The 21,799-nt window shown below is 34.7% G+C and overlaps 1 protein-coding gene across 1 annotated transcript; it reads right to left on the bottom strand.

Annotated features, from left to right (window-relative positions):
• Window positions 1–10,623: 10,623 nt before the first annotated feature.
• On the bottom strand, window positions 10,624–20,037 carry LOC131047881 (uncharacterized). Its single transcript, XM_057981689.2, has 5 exons — window positions 19,438–20,037; window positions 13,714–13,870; window positions 12,347–12,573; window positions 12,034–12,207; window positions 10,624–11,090 (listed from the first exon to the last, which is right to left on the bottom strand). The coding sequence occupies exons 1-5, from the start codon at window positions 19,696–19,698 to the stop codon at window positions 11,004–11,006; spliced, it is 906 nt and encodes a 301-aa protein (XP_057837672.2). The 5' UTR covers window positions 19,699–20,037; the 3' UTR covers window positions 10,624–11,003.
• Between the last annotated feature and the right edge of the window lie 1,762 nt (window positions 20,038–21,799).

Raw genomic sequence — 21,799 nt, 5'->3', positions numbered from 1 at the left:
ACATGTTGAGGAAAAGATCCTGAGAAAGATGATGAAGGAGGGTCCCAAGTTTACCAAGAAAAACTATCGGATATGGAGTGATCGGATGAAGATATATATCAAAGGAATGGGTTCTCAGTTTTGGCATCATGTGAAAAACAAGCATGTGGCTCCTACTACCAGTCTCCTGACACCTGATGAGCTTATGGAGCAGCAAGAAAACATCCAAACACTTGAAGCAATTGTAAGTACTTTTTCTGACTCTGAGTATATAGATGTTCATGGATTAGAGACTGCATTTGAAGTATGTGAGAAATTAGGTTTGATTTATGGAGGTGGTGAACATGTACAAAGGGTTAAGGAAGAAAGTCTTAGAGGTAAATTTGATGATATGAGAATGGTTGATGGTGAGAATATAGCACAATATGGACAAAGGATTCAGGAAGTCGTTGGTGGTATTAAGAGTGTTGGAGGTAAAGTTGAAGAAGATATTGTCGTTAGTAAGATGCTTAGAACTCTCTTACCACAATATGCTATTAGGGTATCTGCAATACAAGAATTGAGATATGTTTCTAAAGATAAAGTTACTGTTGATTCCCTTATTGGTAAATTGACTGCATTTGAATTAAACAGCTTTGATAATAGTGCTTCTAAGCTATCTGAATCTTCTTTTAAGGCTTCTATAACCGGTACATCTATGAAGAAAGGAAAGGATATTTGTCATAATCATGAATGTAGGTCTAATTATGGCAGTAGGAGAGGAGATGGTGATGATGAAGATCATCTGATGGAACTTGAGGCACTATTGGCTAAAAGATTTCCTAGATGCACCGGTAAGTATAAAGGTAAACTTTCTCTGAAGTGTTTTTCCTGCAATAAGATTGGACACATTGCTGCAAATTGTCCTAATGGTGATAAAAAGGAAGAGTTCGGAAAATTTAAAGGAAAAAGAAAGAAACATTGATATGTTGCAGTGGATGAAGGTGTGACGGATGAGGAATCCGAGGAAGAGGACAATGAGGAAATTGTCTTTGGTGTTGTGAAGAAAGATTTGACTGGTGAAAAAGCTTCGATATCACACATGGATAGCAGTGATAAATGGATAATAGATAGTGGTTGCTCACACCACATGACCAGTGATAGAAACAAGTTCATATCTCTTGAAGAATTGGATGGCAATGTGGTAAGGTTTGGTAACAACTCACCCTGCATGGTTAAAGGTAAAGGATCTATTTCATTGAATGGAAAAAGTAATGCAGATGATGTCTTCTAGGTAGATGGATTAAAACATAACTTACTGAGTGTTGGACAATTAAATGATAAAGGATATCTCCTTGAATTTAAGAGTGGAGTGTGCAGGATCCTTGGAAGTAAAGGAGATTTGATTGCTACTGGAAAGCAGACTAGATGTAATCTTTTTCATCTGAATACTAATGTGAATGGTTGTTTGGTGGCTAAGATTGAAGACACTTGGTTATGGCACAAGAGGTTTTGTCATGTGAACTTTGACAATTTGATAAAGGTTAGCAAATCAAGTATTGTGAGAGGTATGCCCCAGCTTGTGAAACTAGACAATGTGTTGTGTAAGGACTGTCAGATGGGTAAGATGACTTCTATATCTTTTAAGAGTTAAATTTTTTCTTTAGAGCATATCCTTGATTTAGTTCACACTGATCTATGAGGTCCTATGAGGACTAGAAGCTATTATGGTGATAAGTACTTTATGATTTTTCAAAGATGATATGGATAACTTTTCTAAGAGAAAAGTTTCAGGCCTTCAGTAAATTCAAGGCATTTAAAGATTTAGTTGAAAAGGAAACCAGGGGGGAGTTTGAAATGTCTGAGATCAGACCGAGGAGGTGAGTTCACTTCTGATGAGTTTGTGAAGTTTTGTGATGAACAGGGAATTAACAGGCAGATGTTAGCACCTAGAACTCCACAACAAAATGGAATTGCTAAGAGAAGGAACGGGACAATTGTGGAAGTTGCTAGAACAATGTCGATACAAGGTGCGGTACCTAAGATATTTTGGAGGGAAGCAGTTAGTATAGTTGTTTATACTTTAAATCGGGTACTTGTTAAGAAAGGTAACGATAAAACACCTTCTAAACTTTGGAATGGTAAGACTCCTAATGTCAACTACTTTAAAAATTTTGGGAGTAAATGTTTTATTAAGAGAAATGATGTTACTGGAAAAATTGATGCCAAATGTGATGAAGGGATATTTCTTGGATACTCTACCAAGAGTAAAGCATTCAAGTGTTATAACAAGAGAACTAAGAAGATAGTTGAAAGTGTAAATGTTAAGGTTGGTGAATTCTCTAAGAAACCTGATGAGACCAGCAAATCTGAGCCTGAAAATGATGAAGAAAACCTTGTGTTTATAAAACCGGAAGTACAGAAGAATGATGAACAGAACAATGCAGAAATAGGTGCTCAACTAGTAAATGAAGAAAGCGATGAAGAAGATGATGAACATGAAGCAGAAGGCACAACACTAGAACCGGTAATACCAAGGTATGTTAGATTAAATCATTCCGAAGACCAAATTATAGGAGATAAGAATGTTGGTGTACAGACTAGAAGGAAAATCAGAGAAAACTCTTGTCTGATTTCTACTATTGAGCCTAAAATGTTAAGAGAAGCTTTGAAGGATGATGATTGGATTAATTATATGAATGAGGAATTGGATCAAATATAGAAAAACAAAACCTGGACACTTGTTCCCAAACCGGAAGACAAGAATGTTATAGGTACAAAATGGGTTTTTAGAAACAAGTTAAATGAAGATGGCAAGGTTGTAAGCAATAAAGCAAGACTTGTTTGCAAAGGCTATGCACAAGAAGAAGGAGAAGACTATGGTGAAACCTTTGCACCAGTGGCAAGATTAGAAGGTGTAAGAATGTTACTTGCCTTTGCTGCTTTTAAAGGATTTAAAGGTATATCAGATGGACGTTAAATCAACTTTTCTAAATGGTATCCTGGAAGAAGTATATATAGAACAATCGGATGGATTTGCATTAAGTGAACATAAAAATATGGTTTGCAAATTACACAGGGCTCTATGTGGTTTGAAGCACGCACCGAGAGAATGGTTTGAAAGATTGCATACATATTTGATCAAGATAGGATTCCAGCGTACCAGTGAGGATAGTAACATATATTTAAAGATTGATGGAGACAAAATGTTGATAGCAGAAGTTTTTGTTGAGGATATAATCTTGGGTGGTGATGATGATTTATGTATGGCTTTTGTTGAGGAAATGAAGAAAGAATTTGAAATGTCTCTTATTGGTGAGAAAAAAAATTCATTGGGTTGCAAGTCCAGCAACTAGATGGTGGAATATTTATCTATCAGACTAAATATGTAAAAGAAGTATTGAAAACTTTTGACATGGAATATTGCGAACCAGTTGGTACACCGATGGTGACAGGTTGTAAATTCTCTAAACAGGATGATTCACCCTCTGTAGATGAAAAGGAATGCAGGTCCATGATTGGTAAGTTGCATTATGTTGTTCACAGTAGATTGGATATTGCATATGTTTTTGGATTGGTTGCTAGATTTCAGAAAGATCCCAAGGAGACTCACTTGGTAGCGGTGAAAAGGATATTCAGATATCTGAAAGGCACAATGGATTATGGATTATAGTATACTTATAAAGATGACTTGTCTTTGAAAGTGTGTACTGATGCAGATTGGGAAGGCAATGTTGATGACCGCAAAAGCACTACCAGTGGAGCTTTTCTTCTTGGAGGTAGATTGGTTGCTTGGAAAAGTAAAAAGCAAACATGTGTATCACAGTCAACAACTGAAGCAGAGTATGTTGCAGCATCTATGAATTGTACACAATCTGGATGAGACATGTGATGGAAGGTTTTAAGCAAGATATGTCTGAATCGGTGATTATTTATTGTGACAATACTAGTGCTATTAATATTTCAAAAAATCCTATGTTACATGCAAGGACAAAGCATATAGAACTGAAATATCACTTTCTAAGGGAGAGAGTACAAGAGAAGCAAGTCAAAATGGAATATGTGACAAGCAAAGAGCAGTTAGCAGACATCTTCACTAAACCTTTGTTGAAGACAACCTTTGAGTACCTCAGAGGTAAATTAGGGGTTAGACCCCTACATAAGATCAACTAAGATGCAGGAGAAGCATCAATCCAGTGGGTTTAATGAATATTTTTCACTGTTGATTGATGAAATGTTGGCTACTCCGCAGGGGGAGCAGCTTAGATGAGATTTGTAGAGATGTTGGAGACAGCAGCAGCGAAAATGAAGATCGACAATGAATTTGCACCTTTGGCATTGTTGTCAAAGGGGTGAAGAACTGTAAGAGAAAGGGGGGAATTAATATGATCTGGAGGAGAAGAATTAGAGCAAGTGAAGTAGTGCAGCCGGCAGATGAAGTGTAGTAGAAGAAGAGCGAGTGAAGGCAGCAGAGAAGATTATAGTTGACAATTGAATATGTTGGTGTTGTTATCAATGTCGAAGGGGGAGATTGTTGGCATGATTGGCATAATTGATGCTAATGGAGAATGTTGATGAACCGGTAAAGGACTATTGGTAATGATCTAGTGATGAAGAGATTGAGATTATTGGCTTAATGACTTTGATCAGTTATTTGTGTTGTCATTGATGGCAAACTATGTGGCAACTATGTTTTTCATGTTTATTTTGTCATCTAAGTCTTTTTGGTCTACCGGAAATACCTTATCGGTAATGAAAACAGTGACCTGGGTATTAGGACCTTAACCGATAAATGTGGAAATGTTTTGATTGGTTCCAGAGATTGGTGATGAGTTAAGTGTTGAGGTTTGGAACATGTATTTGTATCATTGTAATGTATCTTTGACAGGAACTGCATCATGCTTTGATTACCAACATGATTTCTATTGTATTTTCTGTAGGGTTTAAGAAGGGTTTTAGAACAGGTAACAAATTCTTTTAACCAATGATGTTTTATGGTTTGGCGATGATTTATATCATGTTCAAATATTGATGGTGACGTGGCACAACCCGTGAAAAGATAAGTTGATGTTTTGGCACGATTAAGGATGGAATTTATTGGGAAACGGCAAAGAGCATAGACCGGTGTTTTATGGATTTGACTGCCTATCAGATCAAGTTGTTGTGATGAGTTAGGATCATTCAACGGTTGATATTGTCTTGAAAATTGTTATGATGATATGTATTGTAAATTCATTTGAATTTTGATGTATCTAGGGTTTTGTAACTGACTAAGATGTAAAGGTTATTTAGGTTGGTATAGTTTATGTTTGATGTGTTGGTGATTTTTGAGAAAAGAGTGTGAAGTCGAACCAGTGTGGTGTACCTGCAAGAGTGTATCAGATTGGATCTAAATTGGATCTAAACAAGCAAGCGGTTAGTGCTATTTCCAGATCATTCATATGTTGTTCCCTAATAGTTGTAGCAGACAAAATCCATTAACCGAGTAGGTTCTAACAGGCCTTAAATTGCAAATCCCTTAACAAGGTAGCTCAACATCTGAGTCTTAAATCCTCTTGCGAGGTTGCTTCTAATAGGGAAAAGTTCCTAACAGGGCTCATCATAGCAATCCCTTAACCAAGTGACTCCTAACAGGGTCTACTCCTAACAGGGCATCATTGTAAGCTCTTAACCAGGCTAGGCTCCTAACAGGGCGCATTTCAAAAGAGCGCACAATTTTTGTGGGTACCAATTCCCACCGTGGTTTTTCCCTATTTGGGTTTCCACGTGAAAAATTTGGTGTTAATGTGGTGAATGTTTTTGATGTGTTGATTGGATTTACTTTTGATTTATGCATGTTGATTAACACTTAACGAGCAGTTCTGATAGATCAGTTTGACAGATGGATATCAGTGCTTACCGGTACTGGTAATTAGTTTATTACTGATTTGTGATTGATTTGGTGAAGTTTTATCAATTTAAGTTTAAGTTATGAATTATTGTTAATATTGGTTCACCCCTCAGTATTAACCGGATCCTTCTGATAGATCATTTTGACAGTTGGATATCAGTGCTTACCGGTACTGGTAATTAGTTTATTACTGATTTGTGATTGATTTGGTGAAGTTTTATCAATTTAAGTTTAAGTTATGAATTATTGTTAATATTGGTTCACCCCTCAGTATTAACCGGATCCTCTCATATTAACAAGATCATGAGAGGAATTATGTGGCTTGTTTGATATACCTCAGTCGCACAAGAAAACAAACACATTGAATAGTAAGGTCGCGGGGCCTTGTTTCCTCGGAAAAGTTTTATCTACCATTCAATTTCTTGATCAGATTAAATGGAAGGATGGTAACTTATTGAGCAATGCTAAAGTGAAGCAGTTATACTTGATGTCGAACGATGACACTAAGATCCTTATATGGATTAATAAGTCCTGGGACATTGATTGGCCGGAGTCCAAATGGGCTTTTGCTCTTAACCAATTCTGGCATCAAGCATGTGAACCTAAAAAACAATGTTTTAGATGGCTTGTACTGCTTAAAAAGATTGCTATTGGTGATGTATTTTCTTCTGTTGGTCTCTCCAATTGTTTGTCCCTTGTGTAATACCTATGAGTCCGTCAGTCATCTGTTTTTAAGTATTGTTATGCCAAGCATGTCTGGTCTTTGTTCATTGGTCAGCCAGTCTTTTGGAACCTAAACCTGGTCTTTCATGGATTGAGGTGTTTGTAGGTTATGTTGATGGTTTTGATCTTAAATTGAATTCCTTTTGGTCTGTTCTTTTTAGTGAAGTCTTGTGGTTTATGTGGATCAAGAGGAATGAGGAGGTGTTTTAGAGTAAAAGAAGGAACCTTACCAAGTTTAATTGCAAACTCACCTTCTTACATATTATGATGCAGGTTTCAGTGATGCTCGAGATTCCGAAAAACAGATTCATGATACTTGTTCAAGAAGGAGCTTTGTTGATATACAAAGCTGATATCAAATCAGCTCATTTCTTTCATCCTTATAAAGACGTGCTAGATCAAGATGAATTGCAAGCTCTGAACCAGTTTCTGTAGAAGAAAGAGATGTCTAAGGAAGACAGAGAGAAAGTAAATTAGAGCCCGAAGTTGTCTAATGCTCCAAAATGGGACACAGTTGCTGCTCCAGAGATTGAGCCCCCACTGGAGAGATTCGAAACTAACAAGGCAGAGGGTAGCAATAATATTGTTGGGCAGTGGGATGTTTAAGTGTTATGTTTATGTTTCTCAATAAAACTCTTTCGATTTAGTAGTTTTTTGTATTGGGAAGTTTACCTTTCACAGACTGATGCAAGGGTTTATTTTTTTGTAGTGATGCTAAAATTGTAATGGCTTTATGATCACTGCCCATTAAGGGGCTGATTTCAGACTTGATAGGCATTCCGATATGTACTCTTTTGGTAAACTATTTCTAATGCAAAAAAAATTAGTCAAAAACATCCTTAATTTTTATAATATTAATTATAACTCACTTCAATAAAATTATATTAATAATTATAACATAAACATTATAGTGAAAATATATATTTTTCTTAAAATTATAATTCTAATTTAATTATAAAATTTATATAATTATAATTATAATTGTATTATTAAATTGTGCAACCTTAGTTGGCTTAGTGGTGGAGAATTTGTGTTCTTGAAAAAAAGGTTGTGCTCTTGAAAAAGAGGTCACAAGTTCAAATCTCAAGGAAGTAGGGAATGTACACCTTATCGGCTTCGGTCCATTACCTATCAAAAAACAAATATCATTTGAATTATATTTATGTAATTGATTATAATTGATCTTAATAATACAAATATTAATAATTATTAAATTATATTATATAAGCAATAAAGTAAAAATAGATATTTTTAATGGCTAAGAGTTTACATTTTTTAATAGTTTAATTATTTATTTAATTAATAAAATAAATACTAATAATTATTAAATTATATTATATAAGCAATAAAGTGAAAATAGATATTTTTAATGACTAAATTAAAAAAATTTAAATTTATGATTAAATGATATAGAATTTTATTATATATATTAAAATGATAAAGAAAAAGAATAATTTCAAAAAAATATATATTAAAAATTATAATTATTAAAAAATACATACTTGAGTTTACATTGTTTAATAGTTTAGTTAATTATTTAAGTTTTTGTTTTAATAATGTTAATCAAATCCATATACAATAGTTAATTGATTTTATTATCTATATTTACAAAAATAATATATATATACATATATATATCACTTTACTAACAAGATTATCAATATAAATAAATAAAAAATTAAATTATTTAAAATGGTCATTTATTTTTTGAATTTAAAGAAATCTAAAAGAAGCCTATAAAATTTATCATTCCTAATTTGATCCTTTAACACCAAATCTATCATTTCTATAAATTTATTCCTATAACATCAAATTCTTTTATCAATCATATTGTACATAAATAATTTGTAGTTTACTAATATAAATTTCAACTTTATAAAAATCAATTATTGTGAAAACAAAAATAATAATCACTTTTGATTAGTGCAAAAATTTGATTAATTAGGCTTAAATGAATCCATGGCAAGTACTAATAACAAAAAAAATTAAAGCATAAAAAAACATGCCAACAAACAAAAACACACATAGCACACCACCATGACCGCATGTTCTCTCTTTTGCTTTACATATATAAATATTTCATGTTTTCTTTGTTGTATTCATACGTGTATACATCCACGGAAACTGGTTCAATGGATTCAACGTGCATATACGTCCCGGTAAATCAAGTCGTACCTAAAGCTTTGAGTATTGTGCTAAAAGCCTGTTAAGGAACCTAGAGACTCCATTTCTAGGTCCACCTCTCTGCCACCTTTTCCATCTCAACATCAGGACCACGTTCTATTCTTTCTTATAGAATAGTTAATAATCTATAATGCGATAAATCTCAATCTTAGCCAGCCAAGAGAACCAATGTTAGCCAATCTAGAGACTATCTTCTAGATCATCTCCAAGACTCCTTTTCCCCAGCTTACCTAGCTGTTATAGGTGCCTTCATCTATTACTCATTCATACAGTTTAACAGATTAATATACAGCTCTTCGAATCCTTATTCTGAGGTCGTACAAATTGGGTTGTTATGTCTTTCTCCAAGATTATATTAACTCTTCATTACGTGATGCTTGAAGGTGATTTGTTGTTTTCAGATACTCGCCATGGTCGCTACAGCAATAATATTTATTAGACTTCTGCAGGACAGAGATGGTTTAAGAACCCTGATAAACTTGTACCTTTGGTTTAGCTCTGTTATGATTTAAATTCCAGCTCCAGGTAGCACAAAAGGCATTTAAATTCCTTGTTTGAGCAATATGATTGGCTTGACAATTTTTAAGTATATTATTTGGTGGATGTTGAATATTCTCTGTTCTCTGACCTATCTTTCACCTTCTCCTCTAGTGTTACGTGCATCTTAAACTGGCCCTGAAAACCTTACAGACAACAGGAGACTGGCTGCCTGTTCTCGAACCAATCTGAACACATGAAAGAAGGGTATCATTGCAAGCTCTTGATCTTGTCACTTATTCTGTCGGACACTCCTCCGGCCCATAACACAATCCCATTTTTTCTGATTTTAACGTCTTATCAAATCTGAGAAAGTCTTATAATTAAAGTTGTCTTGATTTACAAGACACAAGATTATGTGCATGAATAAAATAAACCCATACATCATAGTGCTTAGTCACTGCAAATGGGAAAGAGAGATTTAAATTCAATCAACTTTTAAGAAAGGATGTTAAACACGCAAACCCAAATAGAAATCAACTTTTAAGAAAGAATGTTAGAAACGCAAACCCAAATAGAGAGGACATTGTAGGAATGGAACCGAAACAACTATGTCAGGTGGCCTTTTACAAGTTCTTTCAATTATTTCTAAGGATGCAGATATCTAGCTCGACTTCATGGAGGATTACCATGGATTTATGTCCACCATGGTTAAAACATGGGTAATTCGAATGGTAGACCCAATCTCAACCACTAGCGCACAACCCAATAGACAATTCTTGCCAGTTTGGCAACTTAAGCTGACGCACAATCAATACGGGCATTTTTTCAATTCTCATTTGATAAGCTCTCAGAAAAATAGATAAAAGCGTGAATTGCATTGATGACTTAATAGAAAGGACTCCAATGTGCTCGCTAGTAATTATTGATAAAAATCAAGTTCAACAATAAAATCACAAATTTGTGAAGGTAAGGCACAAGATAGCCCAGACAAACGTAAAAGAACGGGATAGTCAGAATGGATAGGTAATTTTTCAATTTTTTCAAAAAGATATGTAAAACTTGGTTCATATTACCTGACTGAAAAAATGTTAAATTCGTTGTTTCCTCTTTGCATAATGAGAAACATATTATCAAATGTTACTTCCCAATATCAAGTTAGCACAGGTAACAGATGGCATCTGAAAGATATCAAAGAAACTTAGTAAATAGGTGAAAATTCTTAATAACATTTATTGATACCACAAAAACAAAACTAAACAGGTACATGCATATAGATCATGCAAAATAGAAGACACAGATTGAACAAACTTCAATTTAATTCCTATTATTTCACGAGCAACATGATAGAACCAGAATATAACAGCAAAACAGGATTAGGAAAAACACAATGCAACTATAAAAAAATACCATTCATTAATTCAAAGCTTCACACAAAAGACCAGATGGATATTTATCTAGTACATGCTCGAAAACTATTCAGAAAAATATAGTGTCTTTGACAGGTTCTCATCCTCCAACCCATTCAAGTTTAAGTTTAGGATTTTGCCATCTTTCATAAAGGATTCTTCAAAAACTCTTGTAAATTATCTCATTCAAAATTGCTTTGCAATTAAACAAAAATAAAGTATCAAAAACCTTTACAGCCTTTGATTTTTTGAATTTCAATTGGAATCCACCTGTAATGTGTAAGGGAATATGTAACTACTGCAGAAAATTTAACCTTTGATATCTCTCTTGATCTCTTTACAATCTTTGCACACTGAAAATTTCAGAACACGTCAGGATGAAAACGCCCAGGAATGGAGTTGCTTTCTTGAGCCTGACGAAGATGAAGGGTCAGAGCATAATTATTTACCTATACACAAAAAAAAAATGTTAGGAGTGCATATACAAGCATTCAAATTCCAAATTTTTCTTACTCTTCTACATTATGATATTTTGAGGTCATAATTTCTAGTTGCTAATAGAGGAAAAAGCTTGAGTTCATCCACACCCTACTAACAAACACATGGAGATGCTTGTGTGCTAAGTAGGTTCCCTTGCCTTAGACTTATTGCCAATATTGATGAGGAAAATTGTCGTTAACGTAATGACTACTCATGAAGTTCATCTTTGGGCAAGGTCACCTGGAGACAGTGGTACTTGGAGACATTGGAAACTGGTACTGGTACCGGTACAGCTAATTTTCAAAAATAGGAGACGGGGGTACTTGGAGAGGCCAATTTTTTTTAATATAGTTTAATAATTTCCAAAAAATATCATGACATAGAACTTTGACATGACATGTATGCAAAATGTGGAAGCATTCACAATGCATGTGAACTAGTCTCATCGAATGCCATGCTTGTAGGTTTTAAAATTTTGAAAACAGATGTAAACAAATGATTGCCATGATTTGCAAACCCGGCATTGGGCAACTTTTGTACTCTTCAGGGAGCGTTTCACTCTCCTAGAGTGGCTTCAATGCTTCCAACAGTGGATAAATGATGGATAACAATGTTTTAATTTTGTTTTTAACCCTTTAACTTGCATTTTCCTAGAGCCGCACAGGAGACGGCCAGAAACCTGGCAGGAGACATGTAGACAGCGGGAGACGTGGAAGTGAGGTCTCCAGCCCAAAACAAAGTCTCTGGGTGCACGAAAAGAATCCAAGACTCGTCTCCGTCTCCGTCTCCGAGACGCGTCTCAGGTGGGTTGAGACGTGTCTCCCAGTTACAGAGTCTTCAGGTGATAGAAAAACACACTGGTCGAATCCAAAAATAAAAATAAAAAAAATCTACATTAATATCAGCTTTTACCTCCAATGTCCTTAGCTGTTCTTGATACTGAGATAAAAGTTGCTTCAGATTCTGCAACTCTCGCCCCCTTTCCTCGTGCTCTTTTTGACGCTCATGCTGTATGGTAACAGCTCGCTTGAGAATGCTATTATCACGAAATAGACCTTCAACTTGCTGCTTTAGCAACAAATTTTCCTACAGTTGGTATAGGAGAACAAAGAATGAGTAATAGGAAAAGCATATTGCAATAACCAGTAGCTCATACACAAGTGAATGTTGAAAATCTGCAGTACAGTAATGCTAATATGGAAAAGTATAAACTGAAAAGCAATACCTTCTGCAAATTTTCAGCTATAGAACCTGTCCGAGCAACAATAGCATTTTCAAGTGCTACAAGTGCTCTTGAAGCACGTAGCCTGGCATCATCCATATCAGATGCATTCTGCATCTCTTGCAAAAGGAGCTGCACCCAGTCAGATCCATTAACCGGAAGGGCTGTAGCAGAGCCTTCTGCGTTGTTAGCATCTGTTTCTTTGACAGGAAAGTGATTTACTCGGTTTGCTGGATGTCATAGTAACAACATTACATTAAATAATTAGTAACTTTCATAGTTGTTTTCACATAATTATTAAGTATTAAATGTGTGCATCTGCAGCCTTGTGCATCATAGAGAACAAAACCAAATTCTATCAAAAACTAAAGACCAGTTACAATCAACATAATATCGTGAGGGCTGACACATAATCAAAGGATCAACTGCTCGAAAAGGACTAGAAGAGTTCTGACAACATCTCGAAATGGATTTTTGACACTCAAATGGAAGGAATTATGTGCATCTTATACATACAAGTTAATTTGCTGGCAGCAGACACCTTCAGCTTTGAAGGCAACGACAAAGTGAAATATAATAATGTAAAACCTAATAACATGAACGCCCACTTCATGTGATTTCACAATATGCCTAAGAAAAACTATCAATAACCTGGAAGCAGAAACAAAATTGGCAACCTATTATTGCCTTGCAACTGTCAAAATTTTAATTTTGCTTTCCAATTTCTAGCTGCATTGCTTTTAATTTGTTAGGCACTACATAATTGTATCCTGAAATCAATCAAAGAGTAAATAATGCTAGGGATGCAATTATGACACTATGACATTATGGATAAGATAGCGATTGTTGAGAAAAACAAATACTACATTTCGACTATTCAAATTTTTGAAAGCCACTATACCATAGGTCCAAAATAAACGCATTAAAACATCAAAAGGAAGTTCTAAAGCGTACAAAATTTTCAAAATTAGCTATTAAGGCAGTTTTAAAGTAAAAATTGCATAAGACAACTAAAATGAAATCCCAAAAACTGGTTTAGATATGCCCTATGTGTTTTAGCATGAGAAACAGAAAATAAAAAATACATAGTTAAAATAATACGGAGATGCCCAAAAAAATTAGTTAAATGTCCTGTGTGATATAACTTGAGAAACAGAAACAGAGAAGATATAGTTTTAAATTATTAATAATAACGAGTTATAAATCATACTTTCCGAGTAGAATGGACAACAAAACATTTGAAGTTAACTTAATTCTCATGTCTCCCTAACAGAAAAAAAATGGATATTACCTTTATTAAATCCATTGATTTGTAAAACAATACAAAAAGAATCTAGTTAAAACAAAGTTCACTGAAGTACCAAAAATACCTTCATTGGATGGGCGAAGATCTGAACCGATACTTGAATCTGGTATAATTCCACATGAAGAGGAATCTCTCTCATTTGACCCTAACTGTAATTCATTCAAACTTTTGATTGCAGAAGCAAGATCATTGCCACATGACTCCAAAACTGCTTGAAGATGCTGATAGCATTAAAATAAGTCAACAACATGCAAGTATGATACTAATCAAAATCCACAGAGCTTTCAATAAAAACAGGAGATTAACTAGGCACGCAATATTATCCCATGTTCATCCATATGAAGGGCTTTTAATAGAGTAAACTAAAACCAATATACATGCTAATAAAGGTAGAGAGCTTATTTTCAATTAAAATAGTCCCACAGTAATATTTATTCAGGGTGCAGATGAAAAGTGCGTAAAAATGTGTGTTAATAAAAACTAGAAGCATTTAATTTGACGTGTTTGCGACACTTAAATGCAAGAAAAGTGAAAAAAAAAAAAAAATTATCTTCTCTCAACTACCACCCACTCTGAATCAATTATGCCTACCTCTAGCATGCAATCAATTAACTTCATAACTATGTTACCCCGAGTTTCTGGGATGGGGACGAGGACGGCAGGAGACAGCAGTACGAACTTCTGGGACAGCAATTTTTTTTGCCAATTTTTGGGACTGAGAGGGGACGGCAAAGGAGGCAGCTATACAAAATATAGGGAAATTCTCAATGTTAGTATGAAAAATAGATAAAGCATGTATATATATATTTTATTCATATGAAAACATGGATAAAGCAGGTATATGTACATTATAGAACCTTAACATACCACATTTGTGTTCAGATTTCATTGTCAATACTCAATATGCATTCATAATTGAAAATTCATTGTCAATATGCCGGCACTTGTTTGCATGTAGTTCGTTGTTCCTTTCTAGTTGGAGGATATTTTGATAGTCTTCCATTACTATTATGACCTACAACTGCTTCTTCATGCACTACAAAGTTTTGGATGTTTGTGAAATTCATTAACAAGATGTTATTCATATTTCTGAGTGCTTTTGGCTATGATTCAGACCTGTTTACCTTTCATATAAGTGAAAAATCCAACATTGCAGACCTGCAACCACTTTTTTACGCACTACCGAGTTCTAAGTGTTTGTGAAATTTATTGCCAGGCTGCTGCTCATTATTTCAAGTGCTTTTGGAAGTGATTCAAACATGTTTACCCATCATATTAGTGAAAATTCAGTTCCTATAATAAACTTAGAAAAATGTTTGAAAATATGCTAGAAAATAGGGGACGGCCAGCCGTCCCCAAGACGGTTAGGGGACGTCACAGACGTCCCCAACCATATTGGAAACGAGGGGACGTCCCCTCTGAAAATCAATGCCATCTTCAAGTTTCCGGGAAGTTTCCCACAGATTTTGCAATTTTGGAGACGGCAGGGGGACATCCCCTAGCCGTCCCCAAGTCCCCAAAATGTCCCCAATAAAAGGGTGGGGGATTTTAGCTCGGGGACGCGTTCCTGGATTATGTAGCTTCGTAATCATCTCAATCTAATATTTTAATAATAATAATCTTAATAGAATTTTTTTTGCTTTGGTTAAGAGTTTAATAGAAATATAATAATATTTTAATAATAATTTAATATTAATTAAAATATACTATTTTTTTGTTAGTTTTGTGACTCAGACCAGCAATCAAACTTTCAGTATTTAATTTCAGATTAACATTAAGTAAATTATAAGCAATTAAATGAAAGAGAGAAAGCAAGTGCACAAGAGACCAACATAATTACCCTGGGAAAACCTCCAAGGAGGAAAAAACCCAGCACTAAAGACCCACAGGTCAGATTATGTATTCAATCTTGAATTGTAACAATACAATACTTAGCTCCAGTCATGTGACTCAGATCTGGAATCTTCAACCTCTTATCAGATCTGCCCTTTTATCATATCAGATCTGCACTTCTAAATTCTGCTCTTTAATGCACTCTCTAACAGAAATTAGGAACACCAAAGTAGCTTTGACTTCCTTGAATAAGTTCGCCCAGTTCACCTCTTAATTTGGCACACCAAGGAGCAGAAGAATTTCGCTGATTGCATGAATGAATGATTGATTTGATCTTGGCAAATGATTTTTATTTATATGAGCATATAACCTTCAAGTCGGCCTTAATTAGATAATTACGTTTGGTGCCAAAATAGGTTTTAGTGTGGCGTGTCATTATAGGGCAGGCCCTGTTTTAGGGGCATGCTGCCCTCTTTGGCGTGAAGGGTCCAGCCCTACACGTTAACCTTGGAAAAGGGGAGGCCCAGCCCTTTAGGGGTTCGGATGTTGCCTTAGGCAATCCGAACCCCCTTTCCTAGTTACAAACAATATTTTTAAGTGGAATAATCTACAAATATGATATTTTCAGCATACTTTATCTATATTCCTCTAAAGATAGGTATGCTAGTATATACATGGATACACACACAATTATATTAATATATATTATCCTCAATCATCTTGGAGTCAAAGATCTGTAAAACAATTTAAATAGGGCCACATATAAAAATTCATTATTACTAGTATTATTTGCTTGGCCCATCAACCTTTTTAGAAATTTTTTTTTTCATAGAAAAAAAATTCATTATTACTAGTATTATTTGCTTGGCCCATCAACCTTTTTAGAAATTTTTTTTTTCAAGAATTTCTATGAAAACAGATGATGAGTTAATTCTTGAACATTTCCTGATGTGAAAATACTAAGGAAAATGCAAGCAGTATATGTTCACAAATATCAAGCATAGATAAATACTTTGGACTAACTCTAAAGTTTATTAAAGTTCTTGAGCTTATATTTTAATTCATGACATTGAGATGCGTTAACACTGTAGTTGAACAAAACATTGTTTCCATTTCATGTTGTTGGGATAAATGAATGTGCATTAAGCATCTTGACAGTACACATGGAAAGATAATAGATATTGATCTTTATATCTGAATTCTGTGGTTGGTTCAAAGCTCTAACAGATTCTCTTCAAATGAGTTCTCACCATAGGTCTCAATCAAAATTTTACATAGTGTGTTCATTTTCGAATCACTATTTAACCTTCTAATGGTTACATAATTAGGTGCAAAAGTAGTGGTAATTTTGTAGCGGTAATGAAATATAACACCCAACTTATGGCTGGGATAATTTTAGGAGTTGTTATAAAAATATCAACCAAACAATGGATAGCTATAGTATCTTGTGAAAACAAGGGTATCTTTTATTGAAAAGCTGTATCAAGATATTGTTTTAGAATAGAACATTGAAGGCTAGAAATCAAATAAGGGGTATTATTTAATGCCCTATAAACAAAGATTATAAATTTTGTATGGCTTAAAGTCCATTGAGTAAACCCCCCACAGATGAAGTACAATGATAAGCTCCCAGTTAGTACTGAACCACCATGCATTACATTATCCAATCATAAATCTTGTCCAATGCATAGGTGAAAATCTTACTGTGTTCTTCCTTAAGGAAATTTTTTATGAATTCAATAAAAGAATTTTATGGAAAAACTTTCCATATCATTTTCAACCCATTTACTTGATAATGTAATAGTACTAAACCATGATTTCCAAAAATAATGGCACTAAAAGAAAAATATTAATTTCACCAGGATCTTTAAAAAGAAAATGTTAGCCTGTAAATGAGAACTAAAGCCAAATCATGGTTTCAATTGGCACGTCATATAAAAATTGGAACTTGAATTTATTTGCCTATGAAAATTCACTATGAAGTGAAGAAGTTGTAAGAAAAATGGCAAAAGATTTTTTAGGTACTCTAGTAATAATAAACCTAAAAAGCTATGATAAAAAGGTCAATCAATATATTCACGCAGAGACTGACTGAGCAAAGTTTAATCTTCAGGTTCTTTTTTTTGTATTGTAGAAGATTTGAACTCAGCACCATCTAGGTGCCTACGACATGGACTTTGTCATTAAACCAAGTGCCCTTTGAAAAAGTTGTAAAATCTCGAGGAATAAGAATTGCTCATTCAATAATGGAGTTACGTTCATGGAATTTTGATTGGTCATGACTCATCATAAATCATTGCTATAATTGACTTATTCTAGTGCAAATCTCCATAAAGATCAAGCAATCTATACAAGGCCACAGGAAGGAATAAAATTGGCTAGCATAAAAGTTTAATTTAAGATCAAGCAAACTCTGCAAAGCTATAATCAAAGTAAGGTAGAACATAACCAAGAAAGGCCGCACAAAGCAATAAACTACCCCCGCCCAGGTCCTCTCTCTCTCTCTCTCTCTCTCTCTCTCTCTCTCTCTCTCTCTCTCTCTATACCCATATCTTCTTCTCCTTGCGGACCTGATATGACAGGAGGTAGGGACAGAGAACCAGAGCCAATCATACACATTTGGACGCTTGTTTGATTCTAATATTTTGAAGTTATTCTTGGCCAAGTGAACCGAAATCAACTGAAACCTGATTATACCTTCAAACCACAGCAGCAAGGGCAGACAAAATGCTCGTGTGATTAAAAAAAGACTCGCATTCCAGTACCAAACCAATAAACCAAAGGAGAAGAACATCTTAAATTGTACCTAAAGACCATTTTGGGAGTATATACTCGGAAACAGACGAACCCAAATTAATATTTTGATTTTCTAGGGAATCACAGCCTATTGATTCAAAGTAAATACTGTCTCCATATCCCTGTTATCGATTGTTCCAAATGGAATTAAAGCGGTTGGAAAAACATCTCAAACTTGTAGGTCAACAAAAAGTTCAGATAAGTCTCTGAAATTGTTTTGCTCCAGTTAAAATGCAGGCAACAATTGAATTTTAAAATTGGTGACAATTGTAACTTAAAATCAGTCTGAAGATAACCATATTTTTTATTGAAGATCAATCTCTGAAGAGTAAGTCAGAAAAAGTTATAGTAGTTACAAGCCATCATAATAATTGAAGTAATCAAAACAATGTTAAAAAGATAGATACTAGATATGCCTCGTCAAGAATCATTTAGATATGAAGATTATATCAATGTAGGGAGTTCTGATCTGCACAGCCTTATCATTCAGTGTAATGATGAGCCACAAATAGTCGCTCAAAAGGTCAATTATGTTCCATTATCCACGCAAATTCTTTCCTACAGCTTGTTTATGAGAATTAGCTAAAACTCTTTTTAGCCCAAAAATTCAGTCCTGGAAATGTTGACTCACGCCACAAAAGTGGCCTCATGCCAGGGAAAAGAAAAAAACAGTGAGAATGCTGTGTTACATTACCTTCCGTACAATATGTATATGTCAATAATATTGTAATTTTCCTATCGGCGAAAACATTGCACCTCATAAACGTGCAAATGCTTATCGATTGGTCTCGGATCATAATATGCTCAAGAAGGTGACGCCGACATGAACCGTCTCCAGAAATCAGTACCAAATCCCTCCAGTTAAAAACTGTTCTTTTATAACCCAGTCTCAAATAGAGCGAGAGATGTCCCAATTCCCACTCAGCTTCACATATAATATATTCAAAGAGCAAACAAACCTAACCCCAATTTAAAAAAGGGTAAAGGTCCATAGATTTTTACTTTTTTTCCTCTAGAGGTATCCCCGAAAGGCACATAAATCTTAATTGTCATAGTTGCAAACACATTGGAAGGTTGAGTTGAAATTGATAAAAATTGAAGCAGAGGCAACAGAGTTGACATAATTAAAGTAAGCCACAGACAAAACACAAAGGCATACCTGTTCATCCATGTGAGGGAAGAGCCGTTTGAGGTGAGATAGCGTATGAATGTGGGTATCACTGTGATAAGTAGGTGCAGCAACAGCAATTTCTGTATCTGGGTCTGTCTCTACGGAGGGAGGCGGCGTCGGAGAAGGAGTCCTTGTAAAGGTGCGGATTGGCGAATTACCACCGGAGGAACAGCGAAGCCTCTTCGAAATGGGAGGTGGTGTGTGCAGATCTTCAAAAACTGACCTCTTTCCACACACTAACGCAGACATGGCTGTTCTTCTTCCTCCTCCTCTCTATCGCTCTCCTCTCCTTTCTCAATTTTGCTCTGAAAATCCCCCTGCAATCTCTCACTCCATCAAAATAGTACCACCACCGGTCACCCTCTTCTCCCTGATTATACCTCGATTGCGAGCTCTTGAAAATCTTTTCCGTTTCTCTGCTAAAAGAAATACACGATGAAAACGTATCTCCCTCTCTATGAATATATGCAAGCGGTGCCCTTCCCAAATTGTGGACTTGCGTGGAGGAAAAAGCTATACAGAGTAAAACATATATTTAAATAGGGCGGACCCAAACGAATAAAGGGGAGCCAGTCTTTGAATTGGGATGCGATGTGAATGACTTGGGAGGAGGAGAAAAGAAAAAGTGTCGGCCAAGCAAAAATTGCTTAAATTCGCATGGGTAATTTTTTTTGGTATGTCTAATGGTGAAAATTGTGTGTGTTTTTTTTGGTATGTCTAATCGTGAAAATTGTGTGTGTTTTTTTGGTATGTCTATTATAGTTAATTTTACTTATTCACAGATTTTAAATAGTATATCAGATTTTGATCATTTTTTTAAGTCTTTGTATGCGACTTAACTGTTTATAGCTATTGTTTTGGCTTTTGGGTAGTAATGATGCATGTTGTGGAATACGTTATGCATGCAAGGATCAAAAAATCAACATTTCAAAGTGTCACCGGCTACCTACTTAAAGATGCTCCAATGACTGCACACTTAAAATTGACAATACTTACATACAAATGACCTAGTAGTTGTGCACAAATGACCCAGTATTGTGCACAAGTGCCCCAATAGTGCACAAATGGGCCTATTATGGAGCAAAATGCTAAAAAGTGAGCGACTATTGGTACATGCGAAATTTATTAATAGGATTTTAGTTATCATTTTTTTGGTTTCTTTAAAGTTAGTAACTGGGGGGTTGAGTGCATAAAGAGTACACGGTTATTGGAACATGGGCAATAACTAATGTTCTTCCCCTAATGGTAAGAATTGTATGCATGTGTTTTTTATCCTTCTTGATTGTATTTTCATCTAAATTAAATTTAGAATAAATTTTGCCACCTTTTTTTACTGATTAATCAATGGCTAATTATGCCATTTGTCTACAAATCAACAATCTCATATCTAAAATCCTCACCCCTAAAACTTCTCCTAGGCACCGGTAATAGGGTTTCGTGATATATTTCCTACAAACTCTACCATTTTTTTCATCAACATTGTTGATAGCAAGACACAAGTTATGTAAATGTTGAAGTTTATCACTCGATGTGGAGTAACCTTCTTATTAGCTATAGCAAAAATGATTTAAATTAGCGATTTTGAGAAAAAATAATTGATAGTTATTCATGTAGTATGTTATGTTTAGCTGCCAAGATGGTGTTGGTATGTGGTGACTAATCATGTTGTTTTGCTATTTTTTTTGTGACTTTGACAGCCACATTTTCACCCAAAATCAATCAATGAGGAAGGCCCCTCCTATGGGGCAAAACTTGCCCATTATTTAATAAAGGAGTTAGTCGTTAGTTTGGGATGTAAAATCAACATTGTAAATCACCAAAAAGGGGCTTAACAAATGAATGGTTGTGGAATGTGAAATGTCAATGGTTTGGAGGTAGCACGAGTCTAATTTGCACTTTGTTGCAAATAATATTGAACCTCTTTTAAGATTTGATTTGTACTATTTTTTTACACTTATTCAAAGGTTTTCTTTTGGTAGAAGTTTTTAAACCAAATTTGATAATCAATTGGCATTGTGCTCATTGACTATTCTAATGACATTTCTTGTGTGTCTATAAGAGTCCTAATAACATGGATTAGGTAAATAAATTCTGAAGAGGGTTTCATAGCCCCACAATGTTTCTAATAGAAATGTTGTGAGACAGTGCTTCCACAATTTAAAGGAAATTAAGTAAATGTTGTAAATATAGTTGGTTGTAGGCAGTTGTTGACATTCATCACCCTATGAACACCACCTAGCTTGTCTTTAAATAGATTTCAATACATTGACCTACTAAAAAATTAAACCCTACTCTTTGTTGTTATCTATGTTCAAATTATGCATCAATAATGTAACAAACCTTACCTATG

The sequence above is a fragment of the Cryptomeria japonica genome, chromosome 3 (genome assembly GCF_030272615.1).
Source record: "Cryptomeria japonica chromosome 3, Sugi_1.0, whole genome shotgun sequence".
NCBI classification, from domain to species: Eukaryota; Viridiplantae; Streptophyta; class Pinopsida; order Cupressales; family Cupressaceae; genus Cryptomeria; species Cryptomeria japonica.
This window is presented reverse-complemented; position numbering and strand designations above follow the sequence as displayed.